The sequence below is a fragment of the Mastomys coucha genome, unplaced genomic scaffold, assembly GCF_008632895.1.
Source record: "Mastomys coucha isolate ucsf_1 unplaced genomic scaffold, UCSF_Mcou_1 pScaffold20, whole genome shotgun sequence".
Taxonomy (NCBI): Eukaryota; Metazoa; Chordata; class Mammalia; order Rodentia; family Muridae; genus Mastomys; species Mastomys coucha.
The window spans coordinates 33751826-33775595 of record NW_022196903.1 but is presented as its reverse complement, the minus strand read 5'-3'; the positions used below and the strand labels follow the sequence as shown (position 1 = coordinate 33775595).

General features: G+C 46.2%; 1 protein-coding gene across 4 annotated transcripts in view; it reads left to right on the top strand.

Annotated features, from left to right (window-relative positions):
• Positions 1–21439, top strand: part of Hipk2 (homeodomain interacting protein kinase 2) — a 183492-nt gene extending 162053 nt beyond the window's left edge. For 3 of the 4 annotated variants that reach the window (XM_031381606.1, XM_031381605.1, XM_031381603.1), the window contains exons 12-15: positions 3–284; positions 11920–12167; positions 14023–14186; positions 14846–21439. In XM_031381606.1, the coding sequence (XP_031237466.1) occupies positions 3–284; positions 11920–12167; positions 14023–14186; positions 14846–15307 (1156 nt within the window). In that variant the 3' untranslated portion in view covers positions 15308–21439. The remainder of the gene's footprint in view (positions 1–2; positions 285–11919; positions 12168–14022; positions 14187–14845) is intronic. The other variant, XM_031381604.1, reaches the window with a different exon arrangement.
• The last annotated feature ends 2331 nt before the right edge of the window (positions 21440–23770 follow it).

Below are 23770 nucleotides of genomic sequence, written 5' to 3'. Positions count from 1 at the left end.
AGAAATGTCTCCACCTGTGAGGTGACCTCTTCACAGGCTATCAGCTCTCCTCAGCGATCCAAGCGTGTCAAGGAGAACACTCCCCCACGGTGTGCCATGGTACACAGCAGCCCAGCTTGCAGCACCTCAGTCACCTGTGGGTGGGGTGATGTGGCCTCCAGCACCACCCGGGAGCGACAGCGGCAGACGATTGTCATCCCCGACACCCCGAGCCCCACAGTCAGTGTCATCACCATCAGCAGTGACACAGATGAAGAGGAAGAACAGAAGCACGCCCCCACCAGGTGAGGCTGTACACCTAGACTCTCAGGAAAGAGCAGGGATCTGATCATTCACCACTGATCCCTACATTTTTTGTTTTCCCATATTCTTGGATCCTAAACTTATTTCATGAGAGTGGCAAACAGTTTTGCCATACTTGTTCAAAACCAAAATAATTTTGAGTGAGTTTGGCTTTAAAAAATAGTTACAGTCCCTAAACATTTAGGAATATGAGACTATAAAAACTGGGCTCCCAGTCCCAGGTTAGTTTAACACTTATAAGCTTAAGCCTCCGGCTATTAAACGTATTCCCAGCTGGTTAGGATGTCTCTCTAACATTGCCTTGGCTCAATCAGAATTTGAAGTAATTGTCCAATTAATCAGAAATTTCCCTATGTCCGGTTAACCCAGTCCTTCAAACTGCCGGTTGGCTCTACACCCAGAGAGCACGACTGTTTATTCCAAAGTAGCAATGATTTATGTTACTCTGTGTGTGCTTCCTGGGTGGAGGGAAGAAATATTTTATTATATTTGCAAGAGTGCTAACTATGGCACCAGAGCCTCTTTTCTACACTTTGCAACCAGACCCCACCAACATGTGCCTCCTTCCTAGGCTGCCAACTCAGGTGGCCCAGACCGATGGACACTAACCTTCTGTGCCCCTAGGACATTAGGATCACAGAATCCCAGTCTCACAACCATACCCTGCTAGTACCTTTGTATTAGGAACGAAGCCGGGAAAGGGTCCCTGCCACCCCAAGCCAGAGCATCTCCCACAACTGGGTGCAGAGTTCCTTGTTCATAATTAGGCCCAAACTATTGGTTCCTGATTAATGCTGTTAATTATAAATCATAAATGGTTTGGGTTTTTTTGTTTGTTTGGTTGGTTGGTTTTGGTTTTGGTTTTGGTTTTTTGTTTTTTTTTTTTTTTTTTTTTTTTTTTTTTTTTTTTTTTTTTTTTTTTTTTTTTTTTTGGTTCTTCGAGAAAGGGTTTCTCTGTATAGCCCTGGCTGTCCTGGAACTCACTCTGTAGACCAGGCTAGCCTCGAACTCAGAAATCCGCCTGTCTCTGCCTCCCAAGTGCTGAGATTAAAGGTGTGCGCCACCACTGCCCAGCTCACAAATGTTTTTGATGATAATAAATTTTCATGCCTGCAGTCATTACTAAATGTTCAGCTAAAGCCCAGCCTCACCATAGCTGGTCCTGCAGTGTGTAGCCATCCACCTTCCAGGTGAGTGTTAGGAGTCTGAGTTTTCACCAGTGGGACAAGTATGTATGTCCTTTTTCCTGTTGAGTGACTTGGTGTGATTATCAGTGTGATTTGATATTACACTGTTGTGTTTCTGTTCTTGCCATTTGCTAAGTATCTGAGGGTTGGTGAGACCAGGCACGTTTTTGTGCCGTAGTATTACTTTACATGCTTCTGCTTGTTCCAAGACTGACCTCATTTTGCTTGTGACCCAAGTTAAATTAGTGTTCCATCCATCCAAACTGAGAATCTTAAGGGCTTGGTCTCTTTCCAGAGAGGAAGATTCTTCCTACCCCAGGCTGGCCCCTGGCTTGGGGAAGCCTGTGCATATATTTGTAGTGCTGGCATAAGAAAAGCCAAGCAGTCTTGAGCAGAGCTGGAGAAATGCAGAAGCAATTTAAAGACCTGGCTGTCAACCAGATTGCAATGCCACATTTGAAGTCTGAGATCTGAATTGACAGCAGTTCTGAACATGAGTGCTCAGGAGAGGCTTGAGTAGAGGGTAGGAGCACAGGACGATGAGGGCCATCTCGGCAGTGGCCAGAGAGCCAAGAGGGCTGAACGCGGAAGGATGTGGAAAAGGAACTGTGTCCCTGGGAGGAAACCTAACTGAAATGACTCAGAGACAGCAGCCTAAGGGTGGGTGACACAGGAGAAACCACAAGCTGAACACAGGGACATGATACAGTAGGAAATATAGGGGACTACGCTGCAAACTGAAGCCATGAAGCGATGGTAAAGGGCCTCAGCTCCCCACTGTGGGATGGGGCTTGCAGAGAGAGATGTAGCAGTGGTACTTACTGCAGAGATGCATGATGGTTCCTTTAGACAATGGTTCAGTGCCCAAGAAGACAGGGAAGTCCACCTGAAGCCAGTAGCTCTCAGTAGAGAAACCACTGTGTATTTGTATCACATAACTGTGACTGTATTTAACAACTAGAAAGTAAAGGAACTCATGATTATGTGTTCCTGGAAATTGTTAATTACCATGAAATTTAACACAGTGACTATTTACTGCCCCACCATTGTGAGACAGTATGTCTGTAACTTCAAGTAGTATACAAAAAGGAGACAGTCTTCTTGGGGCTTGCAGATAATAAGCCTGACAAGACACATACAAATCAGTCTGACAGGAAGTAGACCCTCTCCTCCAGAGAAGCTAGCAAAGGGTCAGGAGAGCTAAGGAGAGTTGCAGACTTAAGTGAGGTGACTGATGTGCCAGTGTCAAAGAGGAGCAAACAGGGTAGTGTCCCAGTAGCAAAGCTTAACCAAGAGACTAAAGAATGTTGGAGGAAATGGGTTTGGGCATGGGGATGAGGGATTTGTCAGAAGGCTCTAAGAAGCTCAAGGAAAAGCATCAGGCCTAGAAAACCAAGACTATACTATTTATACCTAAACAAAAAAGCACTTGGTCATGGGCTCCAAAGCTGGACAGCATCCCCTATTCACCCTCTTTCTGTTCGAGCGTTGGAGACATTCTGTCCCTGCTTCAGTTACTTTTCTACTGTGATAAAATACCATGGCCAAGGCAACTTACAGGTGAGTGTATCTGAGGCTTATGGTTCTAGAGGGTTAGACTCCAGATGGCAGAGCTAAATCAGGAAGCAACAGGAACAGCTGAGAGTCTACATCTCAAACCACCAGGGGAGACAAAGAGCACTAATTCAAAAGCGTATGAGGCCTCTGAAACCTAAAGCCTTCCTCCAGCGACATACTTCGTCCATCAAGGTCTTACCTGCTTATTCTCCACAGACAACTGGGGATCAAGTATTCATGTGCCCAAGACTTATTGGGGACATCTCATTCAAACCACCAGTCTCTAACTCTGGTCATCCTTGTCGCCAAACCACATTTCTCCTGGGAAATGAGCATCTTGATTGTTCTGTCTGAATTCCCTACTTGCTACTTACCTAGATCTAGCATCTGTAATGCCCAGTGTGGTCCTCAAATGCTGCTTGTTTCCCTAGTGCAGCTCAGCCTCTGCACAGCAGCTAAAGACCCAAGGGTGAAGGGCGCTCACGGGGAACAGCCTGACCACAGAGCGTCTTTTAGCATCAACGTAGATAAGGGATAAACCACATGTTTAGGCCTTATTGACAATGTCACTCAGTCTCCAAGACTAGATGACATTCCCTAGAATTGTTAAATGAATATCAAGGGAAGATCTTGACCACAAATATGGGCACTGTTAGTTGCTGAAGCAAATGGCCAGGCAAGAAAATTCCACAGCATGTAGAGACATGGGCAGGATGAACTGAGGGGAATCATGGCAGACCTGCACACAGTTTACCACAGTTTGCTTGTCACTTCTATTCCCATTCAATAAATGAGGAAACTAAGCCAAATGAGGAAGTCAGATTAATAAAGGCTCAAGAAAGGGACTTGGGATTCATTCCAGAAGTGTTACACCATTGATGAAATTATATTATTAATTAGTGATAAAATAACTGATTTCTTTTTAGTCATTGACTTTACAATTACTGAGTCTCTCCTTCACCTTCTGTAAACAATCCCACGATAGCATCCAGTATGTGCAGGGAGCTGTGACAGGGCCATGAGGAGTTGAGAGCATGGGTACCAGGTACTCTAGAGTGCTGCAGTGGTCTCAGGAGATGGGCAGAATTTTAAAATTTGCCAATGTTGCATAACATTTTAATAAATGTGTTTTCTCTATTTCAGTGGTTCACTAGTTAGACTAGGGGACTTTTCTAATCATGGCTAGAGACTAGACCTAAAAACAGAGACACTAAACAATAAGCACACTGTTTCCTGTATTTCCCAGAATTAAGTAGAACCTGCCTTATTTTAAGTGTTTTTGACAAGGGAAGCATTTGATTATCTCTGTCTTCTTTAACGTGGAATCTTGTTCATCAGTATTTACAAAGACGTATCTGTTTACCCAGATCCTTGTACCTAACTCACCTTATGCAGACACGGCCTTAGAGAAGCCATGGTGTGCAAACGCCTGTCATAAGGAAAACATTTAAGTGTGTGATTACAGTGATGCATTTCAGCTGATCAGCACAAGACTTTTTTTTCTCCAGGGTCCATTATTCCCGTGCCCATCACTAACTCACTGGATGTGCATCTCTAGTAGAGAAGTTGGGTCACAGGGTACTTCTACATTCCACACTTCACAATACACAATCAGCTTCGTGAGGGCCGTTCAGCTAATGTTGCCAATAGTGTCACCTCTAAGAAAATGGGATCATAAATATCACAGGAGATTTTAGATAAGAAAGCAATATGCTAAGTCACTCTTAAGATGTGTATATATGTATATATATATTAAATGGAGGGCTAGGTCTATAGTTCAGTTGCTTATCCAGAATGCATGAGGCTCTGGCTTTAGTTCCCACCACCCCAAAAAAGAGTTGACACAAGATATTTTGCTTCTTTACACTACATTTAAAAGGTAGTACGATTATTCCAGATAAGTCACAGTTAGAAACTATTGTTCAAATGGCGTCTGCCTGAAAAATAAACAACCAGAGAAAGAAAAACAATACTCATTTATTATTCCCAGAGCAAAGAAGTCAGCCTTAATTGGAATTTCTTTGCATTGACACCTACAACAGTGTAAACTCACTGCCCTCCTATACTGGTTAAGAAGCCCACACGACCAGCATCAGAATGCACTCCCGGGCCAGTGACTGTCAACTAGAGGGAAGGAAGTGAGAAGCCAGACTCACAGCACCATGTCAGGGACGTTTGTTTTCAGCTATAACATAAGCCTAAAATGAAACCTGTTTGTCCTGTGACTCAGCCCCAGCAATGGAAGGCTGTTCACTCAGAGCCTTCATCACAGGCTTCCTCACATTCAAGCAGGTCAGTGGAGAGGCTCGAGGGCTGCATCCTGAAAAGGCAGCACTGCAACCTGCCTGTCCCCAACAGCTTATCCTACTGCTGAGTATACCACAGCCACACCAATGTGTGGCCCCTCCTGTTACACATCACCTTCCATAGGAGGGGCTGTGAGCACCAGAGAGGGGTTGGATCTGGTCTAGCAGGGCAGTGGTCAATGCATGGGCTTCATGTGCTGGCAACCCAAGCCAGCTGAGTCAGACTGGTTTAGGAAGAGAGAACTGAACTACTGAAGAAAGGGGAGGAAAAACCAGCACTTCTTCCAGGCCTATTTCTCATGTCCTACAAAGTAGTCATGTGAAGGCTGACCTTAATGTAGACACATGTGCAAGTATATACATACAGATGTAAATAACACATAATATCATTTGAATAAAGTATATGGACCATATTAAAGTTGTGGGGAATGGAAGATAGCCTAGTTGGTAATGTGTTTGCTACTGAATATGAACACCAGAACCCACATGAAAAATTTGAGCATGGTAGTGCATGCTTGTAGTCCCAGCCCTGGAATTACAAAGACGGGAGGATTCCCTGAGACACAAGTGGCTAACTAACCTAGCTTAGCTCCAGGCCAAAGGGAACCTTGTCTCAAAAAAGAAGATGGACATCTCCTGAGGAATGACACCTAAGGTTGACCTCTGACTTTCATGCCTAGGCATACACACACAAACACACGTACATGAACAGTAAACAAACAAATTTAAGGTATCTTTTCTCATTCTAATAGCTAAATTAAAAGCTATATAACATCAAAAGGAGGACTTTGGTCTGCAGGCCAAAAGTCCTTCTTATCCTTCTCAGTGGGAGCAAGTTAAAGGTAATCCACTGGTACTTCTGATCGTGGGGACAAAACAATAAGACTGGCTGAACCCTCATGTCTTATTTCCTTCAGCTGGGAAACTCTCCATGGAAACCACCCCATGCCCAAAAAAAGCCACTGTTAACAAGTGGGCCCTGGAGACACCAGAAAGGAGAGTTTGCCTCATTTTACCATTGCAGTGTTTGCTAGGAACCTCCCTGGGGAGGCAGAGGGCTATGTAGCATAGTGATTAAGACTGCAGATGCTTTGGCCTGGGGCAAGCAAAGGGCCGAAGCCCTCCTTATCTGTAGTCATTGTGTCTAAGAGGAAAGTAGTCATGGTCTTTACCGTGTAGTCTTGTTCTACGGACTGAAGGAAATAACACAAATACAGCCCTTTCAATGGTACATATTTGACGTGTCCAGTGTGTGCCATCAGTGTTGAAATGGAAGAGTAGGGGTTTGGTTTTTGTTTTCACATATGGTATTTTCTCTGAAGTCAGGAAAGATAAAGGAGTCACCGAAAGTCTAGTGGAGGAGATGAGTTTTGACCTTGGTCTTGAAGGATGAAATTGAATGAGATTAGCAAATAGAAATCAGAACTACATTCCAGACGGGAACCTACAGGAATGGATGGGGTCAGAGGCTTGCACCTGCTCCTCTGCCTGTCTTCCCTCCTCTGCGGCTCATTTCTATACTTCTTAGCTCCTTATTTCCCTTCATCATTTTAAAATGATGAAAATCATCTATTGCCATGACAACACAATGGAGTCTCAAGCTCTTGCAGCTTTGCTTCTTATTCAGAAGTGGTGTCTGTCAAGGCCATTTGAGCAAATATGTCTCATTCCCCTCCTATCTCTGTTTCTCTCTCTTCCATTAACCAGCTCAGAATGGGATTGATAAACTGTCAATAATAATTAGAGACAATGTAGGAATGAGTCCCCATAGTACTGACATGTATGAGCCTGAAGAACCAGCAGTGCCAATCTCAGATGTGTGGTTGATTTTTAAAGGGAGCCATTTAGCAGCTTCCCATTGTTCTCTAATCTGGATAGTATATTTACCTAGCGCACAGATAATTCTAGCAATAGACAAGAATAGAAACAGAGCTATCAAACTAATTCATCTTTCCCAAACCTGTCAGGTATAAATCTGTATAAAAAGATACAATGTTAAGCTGCCATGTGACTTTGCTTGTTAGTCGTGGGACTTCCCAGCTACAGAGAAAGGGATGAGCCTCATGAGGAGTTTGGGGAGCTTTTCTGCCCCCACTTCCTTCCAGATAACAAGACACTGACAAGTAGCATTCACTCACAGCCAAGCTTCCAGCCCCCACAGGACTGCACAGAAAGCCTTCCTTCAGTGTCAGTGTGCTAGTTCATGAGGTAGTGTAGTGAGCCTTCAGAAAGTTCAGCAGTTAGGAAATTTTATCTGCATTAAACTGGAGCTTCTTCACAATTAGCAAATAGGAGTCCCAAATTCCAAATGGGCACAATTTAAATTGTGTCTGAGGTCAGATTACGGTTTGGTCAAAATTAGTATTGTGTGTTGTTGCTTGTTTGCTCACTTTGTAAATAAGGGATAGGCTAAGGGAGGGAGGCTCAGCAGGAAATGGCCAAGACCCCGGGTATGTGTGAGTTCCTCTCACTGAAGAGATTTGTTTTCTCTTGACATGAACAGTAGACTGGGTTTTATCTTGAATGTCTTTCGTAATAAATCTCTGTGGGATATTCAAAATGGGCCCTTTCATACCGCAAATAATCTCTCCCACTTTTCCTAGTAATTTCAGAGTGGGTCAGAGCTAGGTGGATGTTACAGGGCCATGGCTGCCCAGGGTTCCACCTGGAAAGGGACAGCAGAGCCAGAACTAGAACATCATCTGCAGGGACACATTGGGAGCCAACCTCTAGCTTCACGTGGGTCCTTGACTTACAGATCATGCCCCTGCAGCAGAACATATCCCCATTTCAGGAAACTGTAAAAGGAGCCATTGTGTTTGAGTTATTTAATCAGGCACAAGAGACAGTGACAGAAGTCTTGAGTGAAGAACAGAGTAACATGCCTTCTGCATCCCCTTGGGAACTAGCCTGGAATGAATTCCCAGCTCCATCCCTGGTCCCAGAAACACTTTGTACCTATGGAGGTAGAGGGATACCCCCAAAACAGGACATCAAACAGTTCTTCTCAGAACCAGTGGCTACTCCCCCCACAGAAAAGAGCAGCAGATCCTCCTCACTCCCCAGCTTTCACATTGGTCCCCACATCTCCATTGCTTTTTCCTGCTTTCCAGGTTCAGGAGCCTTTTCCTAGGGACTCTCTCTCTAATTCTTGGCACAGATCTCAGTTGCTTGTAGCCCCTGAGGTCTGCTGAGGCAGTGCTGCCACAGTGCCCAAGGCTATATCATGGGGCTTTTTATTGTAGATAAACCCACAGGCTTTTTTAAATTAAAAATAATTCATATATTATACAGTTCACCAATTTACTGTGTTCAGTTCACTAGGGAGATTCCACATTAGTTTTTTTAAATTATGGTAAAGCATAAAATTTAACATTTTAACCATTTGGCAGCACTGATTGTCACCATTATGTATCCTAAAACTTTTTAGTCATTCCAACCCAATATTCTGTACCCACTAAATAATTTTATATTTTTCTCTGCCTACCCTATTCCCCAGACCTCATATCTGTAACCTTTCTTTTCTTTTTGTTTGAGTTTGCCTATGCTACATGTTTCTTGTTTTGACTCATAAAGAATTTGTGTCTGGCTTATTTTATGTGATACATAGGGTTCATATAAGAACTTCACTCAAAGGTTTGGAGAGATAGCTGGAGAGTTAAGAGCACATAATACCCTTTGGGAGACCTAAGGTTGTATTCTCAGAGCCCATATCAGGAGATTTACAACTGCCTGTAACTCCAGTTCAAGGGCACCCTGACGTCTCTGGCCTCTGAAGGCACTTGCACACATGTGCACATACACACGTACACATGCATGCACACACACACACACACATACACAACAATTTTAAAAAATTAAATAAGTATGAAGAGCTATAAATCTATGACCAGTTCATTTCTCGCCTCCTTTTAGATTCTTAACAATTGTCATCTGGAAGACTCATTTGACAGTTCATCGGGGAAGGCTTTGTGACATCCATTATTCTAACTGGTTATTTTAAAGCTTTTACTGTTTAACTTGTCTTGTTGTTATACAGTCTCCCACTGAGCTTTTCATCTTTGAGGACAGAGGCGTGTTTCTCTTTCTTTGTGAAGCTATTCCCTGTGGCACTGACTGTAGATCTCCAAGATTCCAGACTAATGATTTGTCTTTTTCTTTCCTATCAATCTTCTGGCTTAGCACAGACTAGAGAAGAAGTTCTTCAGTATGTCCTTTCCTCATAAAATTCGTTGTGCCTGGTAAGGTTTTGTGCAGAGCTGCTTTCCTGTGTTACGTAAGAATACAAGTTGACTCTCCTTTATCCAAAAGGCTTGACTTGAGATGCCAGGTATGGTGCCGCACGCCTTTAATCCTAGCACTCAGGATTTAATCCTACCACTCAGGAGGCAGAGGCAGACGGAATCCTGTCTTTAATAAGATTTGGATCAGGGCCTGCACAGATCTAAGCTAGATGGGGCCCCAGCTCTGAGAGGGGAAGTAGACACAAGGCCCTGTCCTTAACTCAGAAGCTATTTTCAAGTGATAAGCACTCAGGAAGAATTAGTTCTCCAGCAGAATCTCGCTGGTATACAAACCACACGTATGAGCAGGCCCCATGCCCAGCACCAGATGGCCAACACAAAATGAACTCAGTGTCATTTTTGGAGGACTTTTGTTTCTTAGTGATTTGACTTTCTGACTGTGTTTTTGTAGGATTTCTCTGTGTGGATGTGGGAGTATCTGCATCTGCATTCGCCTCACTCCTTTTCTGCTTGTTTGCTTTGTCCTATTCTGATCTGTTTGTATGTTTTTGTGGGGGTTTGGTGGTGCTGTGTGTGTGTGTGTGTGTGTGTGTGTGTGTGTGTGTGTGTGTGTGTGTGTAACGAGAGAGAAAGAAAAGGTGTGTACTGAGGTAGAGAGGATCTGGAAGAAGTTGAAGAAGGAGAAACCATGATCAGAACACATTATATGAAAAAAATCTATTCTCAATAAAAATTTAAATTATTTTTAAAGGCTTGGAGCCAAAAATGTTTGAATTTCAAATTTTCCCATGTACATATCTCCTGAAGGAAATTTTACACAGTTAATTTTAGTAGGTCTGCTTTTTGTCCACAGCCTACCATATCAGGCCAGACATGGGTCTTCCCACCAATGCTACCATGTAACCATTCAAACAGTTTTCAATTTGGAGGCATTTGGGATGTGGGGCTAGGGAAGCCCCTCCTGTATATTAACAGTGATACTTAACCTGATGCTCTGCGTAATGTGTGCTGCACAGTATTATTTTCTCCCTGAGTCCTGAGAGCAGCCAGTGATACTGGTTCTGTCATTACCTGGATTATCATGGTGTAGATAACCAGTTCCCAAGGCCCTATCATCAGCATACACTAAAGTTAAACCTCTGACGGGAGGCCCATGTTCTAACCCACAGACCAGCTAGGGTCTTCTGCCCCAAATCAGAAAGAACAGGGAGCCTGGCCACTGCAGGAATGGTCCAGCCCTGGCATCATGGTCCCCCAGAACTTTCACCTGACTGCCTTTCCTGCCTCGGGAGGTCCACAGCCCTGCTGGCCTTCTTGCCTAGCTGCCCTTGGAAGTGCCCTCTTCCCCACTCTCCCTTGAGTGATAAAAAACTCACCTTGAAATGAGCCTGGCCTGGGTCTGTGGCATTAGGTAGCACTCCTGGAGTAGGAGGGCCATTGGAAACCCCATCAGATTCTATAAATACTAGCTTTTTTCCATATCAGATTGGCTGGAAAGCAGCCCTCTTGCCTAGGCAATTGTTATTTCTTAAAAATAAATGATCAGTGTACAAAAATAGATGAACATCCATTTTTAAAACCTTGCATAATACACCGTAAGTTCCACATCTGCCATCCCAGCAGCCTGTCACCAAGCTACAGGCAGATAGAACTGGTTCCCAGAGTAACCACAGGAGCATAAAGCTCTATGAAAAGCAAGTGTTAGCCAAGAGCCATCACAAGCCAGCTCTTCCCTGTTTCTAGGTAAAGTTCTAGTTAAAAATGAAGACCAGGGTTTGGGGGCCATTCCCTGGTGGCATTAGCACATAGGAGACTTGCCTTTAGAGCTCAGGACCTTGGCCCAGGGGATGGGAACTCTGCAGGAAGGCCAGGTCATCCCTAAAAATGAGTACCCAGCGGTCCTGGGTGGCCTGAACACAGTCACTCAAATTCAACTCAATTTCTGCTTCTGAACATTTCTGAATGATGAGGCAGCCCCTCACCCATCCTCTGTCCCTCCAGCAGCATCCTGAATCACTAGACACCTTCTCCCTTCCTGCTTACACTGCTGATTCACTCAAACAGATTCCCGTTCTAGTGGTTGGAGGGGCACCCAGCTCCACTGAGTCACCACATGGGGACAGCCTAGACTCAGTGTTGATTGTCTTACACATTAGCTTCCAGAAGCATCAGTGTGCCCCAGGCCCAACCCAGCCCAGCCTGCTCTGCCTGTCTTCCCATGTACTCAGGTGCAGGGCCCACCCAACCAAGGGCTTTTCCCAGAACTTGTTCTGGGAACTCACAGCCAGCCTTCAGTTCTAACTTCTCCCTTTAACTTTGCAGCACAGTCTCCAAGCAAAGAAAGAATGTCATCAGCTGTGTCACAGTCCACGACTCCCCCTACTCTGACTCCTCCAGCAACACCAGCCCCTACTCGGTGCAACAGCGCACAGGGCACAATGGCACCAGCACCTTGGACACCAAGGGGGGCCTAGAGAACCACTGCACGGGCAACCCCCGCACCATCATCGTACCCCCACTGAAGACCCAGGCCAGTGAAGTGTTGGTAGAATGTGACAGCCTAGGGCCAGGTAACCTGGGACCACAGCAGGCCCATGGCATTTCTCTGCTTTTCTCTCTTTCTGCTATTAGAAATGTTAGTAGTAGTGAAACAGAGCATACCTAATTATTTCAGGTCATCTACATTGTACGCTTGATTTTGTTCAAGTACCCAAAGTGGGATTCTGCTATATCATCCATTATCATCATATTCTATATAGAATATTTTCTTTTTTTTTTTTTATAAAAAACGCATTAAGATTGCATATCTGATGCCAAAATGTTGAGGTAATATCAACTGCTTAAAAAAAACCCACCCATCTTTGCTTGTTTTTTAAATTCTGAAAGCACAGCTGTCCTTTAGGTGGCTCTGCTTCTGTCATGGTTGATAAACAACGAAAGCACCCCACTTTGTTATCAGCTGGTTGGACGTTCCTGGCATCTCTCTAGGGTAGAGCGAGTAAGGTAAGGAAGCACTTGGCCTGGCTTTGCCATGTGATGGTCAGGACTTTCCCTGGATCCATTCCAAACCAAAGCCATTTTCTTCTCAACTAATTCTTCTTTGTTCTCTAGCTTTTACAGAGTAGAATGAATACATTAACTGGCTTTTAATCCATACAACACCAATAGTACAGTTCATAGGCCCTTGTGTTCCTCCAGGCACTGAACCGTAGAACACAGAGAAGTGCCTGGGACCTTCTCCCTCACATTTGCTCTTGTGCAGTGTCTCCTAACTGTGTGCCTGCTTGTTGCACGCCTATTGCTGACGCTTGGGTGTTGTTCAGTAAAGAAGCTGTAGCTTGGCCAGGTCTGGTGGTCTATAATACCATCACAGAAGAAGCAGAGACAGGAGGATTACAAGGTTGAGAGCAGTCTGGATTACCTAATGAGACCCTATCAAAAATAAGAAGGAAGAGGGTTATGGCCTATACCTTTAGATGCTCTTCTCTGCAAAGTAGTGCTCTTACTTTATTCAGGGGGTGAAGGTCTCACCCTGCCCACTGGACAGTTAAAGCCTGTCCTGACCAACTATTAGCATCTTCCTGTATCCTCTACCTCCGCCTCTTGCCTTTATGCTTTGAGATGCTTCCTAATTGCCACTCAGACCCCATTTGTTTCCTGGGTGGTACATGTCACAGTGCCTGGCAGATAGCAGGCTCTACTAAGGCTCTGCGCTCCTTTGGCCAGGTACTTACAGCCATCTGATGTGGATGCTGCCCTTCCTCAGTCTCCTACCCATTAAGGCTGTGGTCTTCCCACCCAGGAGCATCAACTCTTAGAGTGTATTATAGTGCAGACTTTCATGCCACCCTTAGCTACAGGGCTAGGATCACAGAGACCAAAGTGTAGATCCACCTCCTGGCTGGGCAGAGTCTCTACATGTCAGTAACATAGGAACAGCAGTTATGTCAGGCCATTCCCAGGGAGAGTTAGCTTCATCTTGCCTGAAGTCAGGAGAGCTGCAGTGTTCTTGTAACTTCTGCTGTGTGTTATGTCAACCATTAGCATGATCACATCTGATCCTCTGAGAGGGCACCAGGCAGTCCTCCTTCCTTCCACACCCCTCCCAGGTATTGCTATAATGCTTTCCTCAGAGGACCAGAGAATGCGGGGCTAGCATAGGCCTGTTCCTTTACCCTTGATTTTGCTTCTCCTATCTCCCTCCTTTGCAGCTCAAATACACCATGCAGCCAAGGGCCAGAGCCCAGCTGCCTCTCCAGAGTCAAGGTGAATGCCTGACTAGGTCTGGGGACTAAGTGGTTTATGCCTGGACAGTCTTAGGAGCATGTCCTTCTTGGAAGGCTACTGTTTGGAAAGGGGGGAGCACGTCTTCAAGACAGCCAAGGGCATGTGACTGACCTATATGGCCTGTTCTTCCTCCCTCAGCGATCAATACCAGTCACCATTCGTCCTCCTTCAAGTCCAAGTCCTCCAGCACCGTGACCTCCACCAGTGGACACTCTTCAGGGAGCTCATCAGGAGCCATCGCCTACCGTCAACAGCGGCCAGGCCCCCACTTCCAGCAGCAGCAGCCCCTCAATCTCAGCCAGGTAAACCCCAGCAGCCACAGTAGGCAGTGGCCTTAAGGGGCCGTGGTGGCTTATTGCTACCCTACACCAACTCTGGGAAAGGTGGTATCTCTTGTTCGAAGAGAGCCAGGCCAAAGCACAGTGACAGAGTACTTAGTAACATGGTGCCAGGACAGACATGCTGATCAGAGGGCCCACATGGTGCTGTGTCAACCCAGCAAAAGGTAGACATGGTGGTCATGCTATTGCCCTGGCCCACCAGGCTATCTCTGAAGCTGCCTTGCTACAGAGGTCCTCCCAGCCAGCACCCAGACCCATGGAGGGAGTACCCGGAGACTTGCACGCATGCCCCAGAAATTTGGGATCTTTACAGGAGAGAGGGCTTTTATTTGCACTCTTTCTGGAAGACCCAATTCTAGAGTGAGATCTCACATGATGTGGGAAGGCAGCCAGTGAGAGAAGGGTCCTTCACCCCGCCACCAAGTGTCCCGGCTTTGCTCTGGGCTTGTTGCAGAGCACCCTAGCCTGGTGGCTGGCCAGACATAAACTTTCTCAATCCAAACAAATCTTGGTACTCTCTGCTTTTGAAGGGAAGCATCTGTTGTCACTCCTGCTTCTCCTTCTGTCCTTCCTCCCCCTCCTTCCCCTAATACTGTCCCTCTGCTGCTTTTCCTTCTCAGGCTCAGCAGCACATGGCTACAGACCGCACTGGGAGTCACCGTCGACAGCAGGCCTACATCACTCCTACCATGGCGCAAGCTCCATACACCTTCCCGCACAACAGCCCCAGCCATGGCACTGTTCACCCCCACCTGGCTGCGGCTGCCCACCTCCCCACCCAGCCTCACCTCTACACCTATACAGCGCCCACAGCCCTAGGCTCCACCGGCACTGTAGCCCACCTGGTGGCATCCCAAGGCTCAGCACGCCACACTGTGCAGCACACTGCCTATCCGGCCAGCATCGTCCACCAGGTCCCTGTGAGCATGGGGCCCCGGGTCCTGCCCTCACCCACCATCCACCCCAGTCAGTATCCGGCCCAGTTTGCCCACCAGACCTATATCAGCGCCTCGCCAGCCTCCACCGTCTACACTGGATACCCACTGAGTCCTGCCAAGGTCAACCAATACCCTTACATATAAACACTGGAGGAGGCCCGCCAGGGAGGAGGGTGGAGGAGCTCCCAGACCGACCTGGGGAGCTGGGATTTTTCTACTGCAGGTGCCGCACACAAACAATGCAAACGGGGCAGGGAGGGGGGCAGACGGGGCACAAATGAAACTTGAACTAGGAAGGGGGAGGACTTAGAGCGGAGAAGAGAACATTTTAAAAGGAGGGGTAAGGAGGGGAAATCTATGCTTTTTATTTTAAAAAAGAAAAAGGAAAAAAAAAGAAAAATGTTAGTAACAAAAGAGGAAAAAAAGAAAAAAACACAGCTCACAAACCCATTCTGCACCAAACTGGACAGGAGAAGAGGAGCTGCAGGAGACTCTGGAAGCAAGGGGCCCCAGTTTTTTGAAGAACTTTATGAACTTTTTAAAGATTATTTTCGTATGGCAGCAAGTGACATTGAAGAATTTGCTGTCAGGGACACCTGATATGGAAATCCAATAGATTTTTAATTAATTGAACATAAAAATTAGGGATTTTCCCAGAACTCTAAAAGGGTCAACATCCCTTTCAAATGTCAGGCTATGGCCTGAAGAGGCTCATGTTTGGGGGTTGGTCTGGGGTTGGCAAAGCCCAGTTCTGGCTTATTTGTCGGAAGTAGTGGGGTCAGCCAAACTAATAGAAGATCCCCCAGGAAAAGGGCAGGTTTCCTCTTTTGGAGCATTCTGGATAAATCCCTAAGCAATGTTATTCCTCAGATGTCATTAATGATGTATGTTGCAGTCTTTAATTTTTTTCTTTTCTGAGATTTTTTTTTCCTCTTTGAATCAACCCTGGTCATGTAGCACAGGGCTAGTGGTTGTCCTAGACACCCTAGAAGAATGTAGCACTGCGCCCTTGTTTCCTACCTTGTGTTCAACTCCAGTGATACCAATAGACTAGTCCTCAATAGAATTGCACAAACAAAGTGATTTAACATAGGCATGAAACCAATGTGGTGGTCCAGGTGAGCAAGTGAGTGTGCGTGCGCGAGCACGTGTGGGTGTGACCGGGACTGCCACCCTCCCTGTGTGTCCCTCGGCACCGCCGGCCGTCACAGCCCTTGCAGTCTTGATTTTACATCATTCCCTCCTAGTGCCTTAACGACTGACAGACAGAGACACGGCAAAGGGTTTACTTCCACTGGTACTCCAAGAAACTGGTCGGGGCTGGTCAGATGTTCTCAGCTCTTGTGTAAGCTGTGGTAGTATTTTACTCGGGTCTTTATGTTTTTCATTGTTTTAATGTCATGTGGATTGTCTTTCCTGGGCTCTTTGTGAGCAGAAGGATCTCAGAGAAGCTCACAGAACGAAAAGGGGAGAATCATGGATCTCAAGAGGGACGTGGGCGCCATGTGGTGAGGCACGCTGGTGACAGCTGGCTCTTCTGGTGAGTTTTACTTTGAAAGCAGAGATCCAGAGAGACTCCTCACCCTGCCCTAGCTTTGCCATGGAAGGCACTAGGGAGTCTTAGGAATGTCACCTTTGCCAGGCAGCTGCCTCAGCCTCCAAGCCCACCACCTCCTTCCTGGAGCCTTATGGGGAGAGGGCAGGAGACGTTACCTGCCCAGTCCCTCCCTCCGACAAGAAGCCTGGTAGTCTCAGACACACCCACATCTCTCTCCACCAGCTCAGGAGCTAGGCAGGCTCCTAGTTTTGCCAGCTCTCTCCCCCTTCAGACCCACTGGTAAGTCTGTTATCACTTCTGTCCTGAAATTAACCTAGCTCCCCGTAGACAGTTTAATCTCTGCCTTTGAGAGACAGATAATGAGCAGAGGGCTAGAGGGACACTAATGAGGTAACCAGGGGTCCATTGTACTGAGAAAACACTGCCGTGGACAACTAAGCCTCCAAGGAAATCCACCCTGAGCCTCTGTGCACCTTTGTTGCACTCTGCATATTTTCTCCAGCTTTGAAGAGCAGAGTGGGTAGGAGTTCTCTGTTCCTACTGAGAAACTCTGAAGCTGTTGATGTTTGAGACCAGTCAAGTCCAGGACAGTATGAATTGTTTGATCCCAGTGTGAGTCCTAGCTGGCCCCTCATCCACATCATCAGGTACAAAGAGGTCTCTGGTCAGCAGTCCAGCATCCCAGTCCCCTTCCCTTTTCTCCCTCTTTAAGCCCTGATCAATCTACTGTGAAAGGCTCTCCTTCAGTAACGAAGCTTACTTAGCTTTTAGCTGTGAAAAACTCTGGAAACTTCCCTAATCATTAATTCTTAAAAAGTCAAGTCCCTAAACTGGATGTGTCTCAGTGCACCTTGGGCCAAAAAGAAGATATGCTAAACTTGAGCATGGTCTGACCCACTCCAGCCAAGGACTTATTAGGAGTGGACTGAATGATGCTGGCCTGTGGTAAGGCACTCCATTTTTCTCATCCTGGTCAGAACCATGTTATTCCAAGACCAGCTCTGGCTGGAAGTGAGACAACAGGAAAGCTATCCATTCTGAGAGGGATAAGGAGCAAGCCTTTGGAGCCCCTGAGCCAGAGGCTGCTAGAGCCCCTCCAGCATGGAGGGCTGTCACAGAAGTTTCTAGCAGCTAGATGGCAGCATTTCCCATGGGACTGTCTCATACTAAGTCGTCATAGTAAACACAGCTGACAGTGGGCCTGGGCTTGCCCTGCCCTGGGGCAGCACCTGGAATGCCAGCACTCTCTAGAGCTGGTCTTCTAGGGAAGGCCAAGCTTGCCCTTCATCTCTTCCTGTCTGCTTATGTTGAAGCTTCTCACTCTTCCACGTCCTTCCCTTTCTCTTCCACATCAGGAATGAGTGTTCCTTGCTGCTCAGAAAGTTAGTATTGTACTGATTATTTGTATTATTGCCACTGTAATTATAATTATTATCACCTTGTTGCTATTTTAGTCAGGGTTTAAAGTATACATTTATTCCAAGTATCTTTGTGTTTTCTTCATAATATTTAAATTTATTTTATTCTTGCTGTGTGTATATGTGTAGACTGGAGGGACATATAGATTAGATGTCTGATCTTGTCAGAGGAAAGTAAAAAAAAAAAGGAAAGGCCCAGGAATTAGGAAAAATTGTATCTATCAGCTCTGTCCCTTGGAGAGCTGCAAGAAAGACCTACCATAAAGCAGAGATTTGGGTAAACTGGGGCCTTCCTCTCTGCACGGCCCAGCTGTGGTACAAAGCCGCTGTCAGTGCAGCCTCTTTTCGACCCTTTGGCAGCTTCTCTCGCATTCTGTGCTCTCCTCCAGGTGTGAACTACTGACCATATTTTAACCTGCCTCGCATCTGACATTTAGCATAAAAAGACCCCTCTCTCAGAGCTTCCACAGACCCTGCCCATCCCTTCACTGTTTCCATTGATGTACTTGGAGTGTGGCTTATCTCCCTCAATGCAGAGACAGTGGTCCCACCTGGAGACCATTAGGTACAATGCATAGTGCCCCTGTGAGATAGTTCCCTTGTCTGCTCTTCCCCAGGCTATCCTCCCAGATCCCAATTCTAGGGAGCCAAGTAAAGGAACAGGACACAAGACAGTCTCACGGAAAGGACGCCTTCTAAATCACTGGCAAGTGGAGGGCACATGGGACTTTTTAGGCCACCCCGCTTCCGAGCTGTGGCTGTGCCCTGCACTGTGATGGGTGTGTATACACCCCACTGCCACTCAGAAACAACCAGGCCCCCAGTGAAGATCAAAGGATTGAAGCAATAGCCTCCCCAAACAGAAGACAACCTCTCTGCAAACCTCATCCCACAACCTCCCCTCCTTGATCTCAAGTCCCATATTCAGAGCTGATGCATCAGGAGTAACTCAGAATCCCAGCTAGTTAGCATCCTCACCTAGGTTCCCACTGAGGTGCTCAGCACTGCATCCCTTTACAAAGAAGATGGAAGGAAGGCTGCTATCCTTGGGACTGTACCCAGTGGAAGGAGGGCCACTTAGGCCTTACTAGACCATGTGTGCCTGGTGTATCCTCTGGGCCTTCTTTAATGAAGATAAACTGCTCAGCATGAGGAAGATGAAGTCAGCTCAAGGAAATAGGTCTGTAGTACCTTGTGACCCTCAGGTCAGCAGACTGCTGCTGCTCGCTGGGTTCTTACTGGGCCCTGGCACCCATGGCTCTCTGTTAGTGCGTCAGGGTGATGTTTTAGGAAAGTGGATGAGCAGGCCAGTAGGCAAGGCTTGTGTTAGTGCCAGTTAGCCCTGTGAAATGGATATGTTTGATGTGATTCAGAGGAAAAGGGGGTGGGGTGACCCAGTGTCCCTGGCTGTATTGAGTTTCTCCCCTTCCTGGTGACAAAGTTGTTTGCAGCTATAAAAGCCAGCCTGGCTTTGTTCCCTTTGTCTAAGAACTGGAACTGACCAACCAGTGTGGAGCAGGTCAGGAAGGGAGGTTAATACAGCAGACAGCCTCCCTGGACTGGGTCTCAGGTGTTGCAAACACTCATTTTGAACAGTGTGTGGTGGAGGAGTGGGTTGGGTGGTCGTGAGTGGAGTTTACATTCTGGGAAACCAGAGTGAGGTGCCTAGGAGGCTTAGGGAAGTATTGCTGGTGGTTCCTGATGATGATGATGATGCCTGGGTCCCCACCTGCCCCCCCAGGTTCTCAACATCTGGCTAAGGGGGGTGGGTAGGATGTGGGCATGGCTCTTGCTGGCCTGCCAAGTAGCTGCTAGGACACTAGGAAAAAAAAGAGAAAGAAGATTGCTCTGTGCCCTCAGCTAGCAGACAGAATTCCATGAGGCAAGCTCTCCTTTCATGGCCCAGCCTGAGACTGCGAGCATACACGCACACACGCACACACACACACACACACACACCACCACCACCACACACCACCACCACCACCACCACCAGCTATTGTACCACAGCACACTCCGGCCCAGGGTCTCACGGGCTTTGCTCCTCGCTCATGTTTTTCTCTCTTATTTGCTTTACAAATTTCCAGTGGAGAAGCCTAAAGATTAAGCAAGCCCGAGATGTCCTTACCAAATTGAAAAGGAAAGTAAAACTGTCCCTTTCTATCGCCAAAGAGCCCCCTCAAAGACATCTCTAGAGATGGATGGATACATTCCCTGTCCCTTTCTGGGCAATGACGACTTCCATTTACCTTTCCTTTCTATCCTGCCTTTTTTTATTTTATTTTATTGCATTTATTTCAAAACCACTCATCTTTAAAGAGGAATGGAGTAGTGGCCCTAAATGCTTCTACTTCAGGGAACTGATATCTCGCTCATTTGGGATTAATTGATCTATTGCTACTGTGGGAAGCTAGAAAACAAGCGAGCAACCTTCTCTGATGACCCCACACTGTATCCCAGGCTTAGGATGTGTAGGACTGGCTGGCGATGGCAGTATTGGCCCTCTTGCCTAGTCTCCACAGACAGACTCAGACAAGTCCATCAAGACACTAGAGAACCAAAGATGGCAAAATAAGGCTTAATTGCAAAAGGAACCTCATGAACTTTGGCACTTAGCTCATGTAGTAACCACCCGAGGAAAGGTTTCCCAGGTCTTTGTGGTAGCTCATGAGAAGTAGCTCTGACCAATCTCTTCCCTTCTGACTCAGAGCTACCAGAAAAGAGATCCTGGGGGTTCCCTGTCACAGAACCTACATGCTTCCTGTCTTTTAAGCTGGAACCCCTCCCGGCCCCCATCCTTTCAGGGTCCCTCCTCACAGACCCATCCAGGAGAACATTATACTGATTGTCTCTTGCTTCGCAATAGCAGTATCCCTCATGTAAGGACTCACTGACATTTGTTGAGTATTCACAGTATGCCAAGCCCTTTCCCTGTTTTCTCAGACACCCATCCCTGGGAAGAAGTCAACACCCCCTATGTGACATAGAAAGCTGGCCCTCTGAGGGAGTGGTGTGTGTGAAAGGGAAATGTGCTGCATCTCAGAGCCCCCAAGTTCCTAATCCTCATTTTGTTAATCAGGATTTTACTGGTGTGAAGTTTTGTTTCCCTGTTTAACTAACTGCGGTGCGCAGCCTCCTGTCTCTAATGAGCCATTCAGTGATGCTCCCATTCCCTGTGTGCCAAACACTGTGCTAAGAATTGCTGATGAGCCCTAGGACACCAGCTGTGCAGTACCTGTACAGAGGAGGCACCTGGCTTACAGTCCCTGGAACCTGCTCAAGCCACCTCGCTAATAAGAAGGGAAGTCAGGGCTTGACATTCTGTCTGCCTGGCTCTAGAGCTGAGCTCACAGACACCAGCCTCAGCCTCCTCCCTTGTGTAACAAGGCCAGTCCTTGGCAGCATGGCCTGCCCTGCCTGCCCTGTGTGACAGTGGATTTCAGCAGGTATGTGCAAGGAGGGTTCCTGGATTGGATGCTGGTGGAAGAAAAGTCTCTGGGGCTGTTTCTCTGGATTCCTAGAATTCCTTTCGGTTTCTTTCCAGCAACTAGCTTTAGTCGCTCAGGCTGCTGCAGCTCTAATAAGAGTGGAGGGAAAGTGTTCTTTCTTTTAAATAAATACATAAAGATGGGTTTTTTTTCTTGCTTATAGTTAATCCTAGAAAGGCAATACTAAAAGTATATATTTTTTCCAAAATGCTATTTTTTACTGTACTTGATAAATATCATGACAGCTCTGATCTCTGTAATAGGCCCACTCTTCAGCTCTGCACAGAACCAGAAGCCAGGTTCATGCCAAATCTGTAAATACCATGTGGGTCTGTGTCCAGGAACTTTTTTTTCTATGAAGAAACAGACAAAAACAAAAACAAAACAAAACAAAAAAAAAACAAGAAAACAAACAAAAACAAAAAAAGGGAGGAGAGAGGGATAAAGGCAAGATGACTTCTGGGAAGAGAAACAAAATTGAGTTTTCTTGCAAGAGATACCTTTCTCAAAGAGAAAGACAACAGCAAAGCTGGGAAGAGCGGCCGCAGGCCTCGACGGTGCTGTGCAGGAAGCTTCAATTCACTCGAGAGATGACGGAAATCTAGAAATGCTTTAGGGCTAGGCTTTAACTTCTTCAAACTCTGTTTCGGGTGGGTTTCTTGTTTCTCTTTTCTTTTAAAAATGTCTTTACTGACTGGCTCCAGCTTGTTTGCCTAAAGTCTTAGGTGGTTTACACAAGTTCTAAGTTCTTGTAGAACTTTAAATCCCTTGGAAGCAAACCCAACTAGTGGAGATCTGAGATCCTGGTTGGTGTCAGTGGGTGTTCTGGACCTCAGGCAGAGCACCTAAGTATGTCTACGGAAGGCTTTAGCTATATTATCTTAAACAAACTGTGACCCTAATGGCAATAATTACCTCAAATGTGGGCATTCGTCCTGGTTTAGCCTTTTTTGAAATCATATAGCCAGCTTGATCTCGTGATTTAAAAGACAATGAATTGTTCTCTGTAGGCTGAAAGGATTAATGCGTACCCTGGTCACTGTTGCCTAAATGAATTCTGAGAATAGAATTCTCATCATTACACCAGAAGTGAAACCAAGAAGAGATGATTCTGAGTGTCATAATCAATGTGCTGTTCAAGTGCACGGATGTATGTTTCGCACGACTATAACATGCCCTTTGATTTTTCCAGTATCAGTAAACGACACAATTGACTGTAGATACTCAAACATACTTCTGGCTACATTTTTATAGTTAAAGTATTTTATAGTTTACATTTAACCTGGTACTTTTTAAAAAGAAAATTGTTTATAATTGACATCTTCAACCACAGCAATTGACTGACTCTTGTGTTAGAAGCTGTGTCTCCCCAAGGCAGGCATGTTCCACTCATGCTGTTCCGTAGCCTGATGCATGTGTTTCCCTTATTGTTGCTTTCCAGTGAACCTGAGAGAATGTGAAAGGAAGTCTAGAGGGAATGGGAAGGGCAAGTCCTGAACCTGGGCCATCCGCAGAGTCCAGTGTCGTCTGTACCAGAGCTTGGAGGGGCAATGAGACTGACCCCTGCTTTGTCAACTTTGTCTTGATGCAAATGCTTCCTTTGTGACCAGGCCACTCACCTGGCAGTAGATGATGCTGGCACTCAGCAGCTCTGCAGGCAGGTATGGTTGCTGCTTCTGGGTCCGCAGTGAACCTTGGTCAGCATTTTGAGAGGGAGAACCATACCCCTGTGCCCACATTTACTGGCTGAATTTTCCACACATTGCTGTCTTCATCAATGTTTTTTTTTTCTTTAAAACAAACCCCATGTAAAATAATGTGTACTTTAATTTACCCATTGCCTGGCTAAGATGTGAAACCTGGTTCAGAAGATGGCTTCAGAGCCAAAGGGCTGGGATGGGCAATGCAGGGTGGTCCTGGAGACTGGGCCCACAGAGGGGTTTACAGGGATGGAAATAGGCTTCAGAGACATGAGCAGGCTCCACCGTTAGGCAGGAGAAGACAGGAAATGTCAATTTCCCTGGCAGTTTTGTAAGGTTTGGGTTGGGATTTTACTGGGGTATTGTTTTGTTATATTGTGTCTTTAAGACAAGTTCCCACCATGTAGTCCTGGCTGGTCTAGAACTCACAATGTGAACTGGGT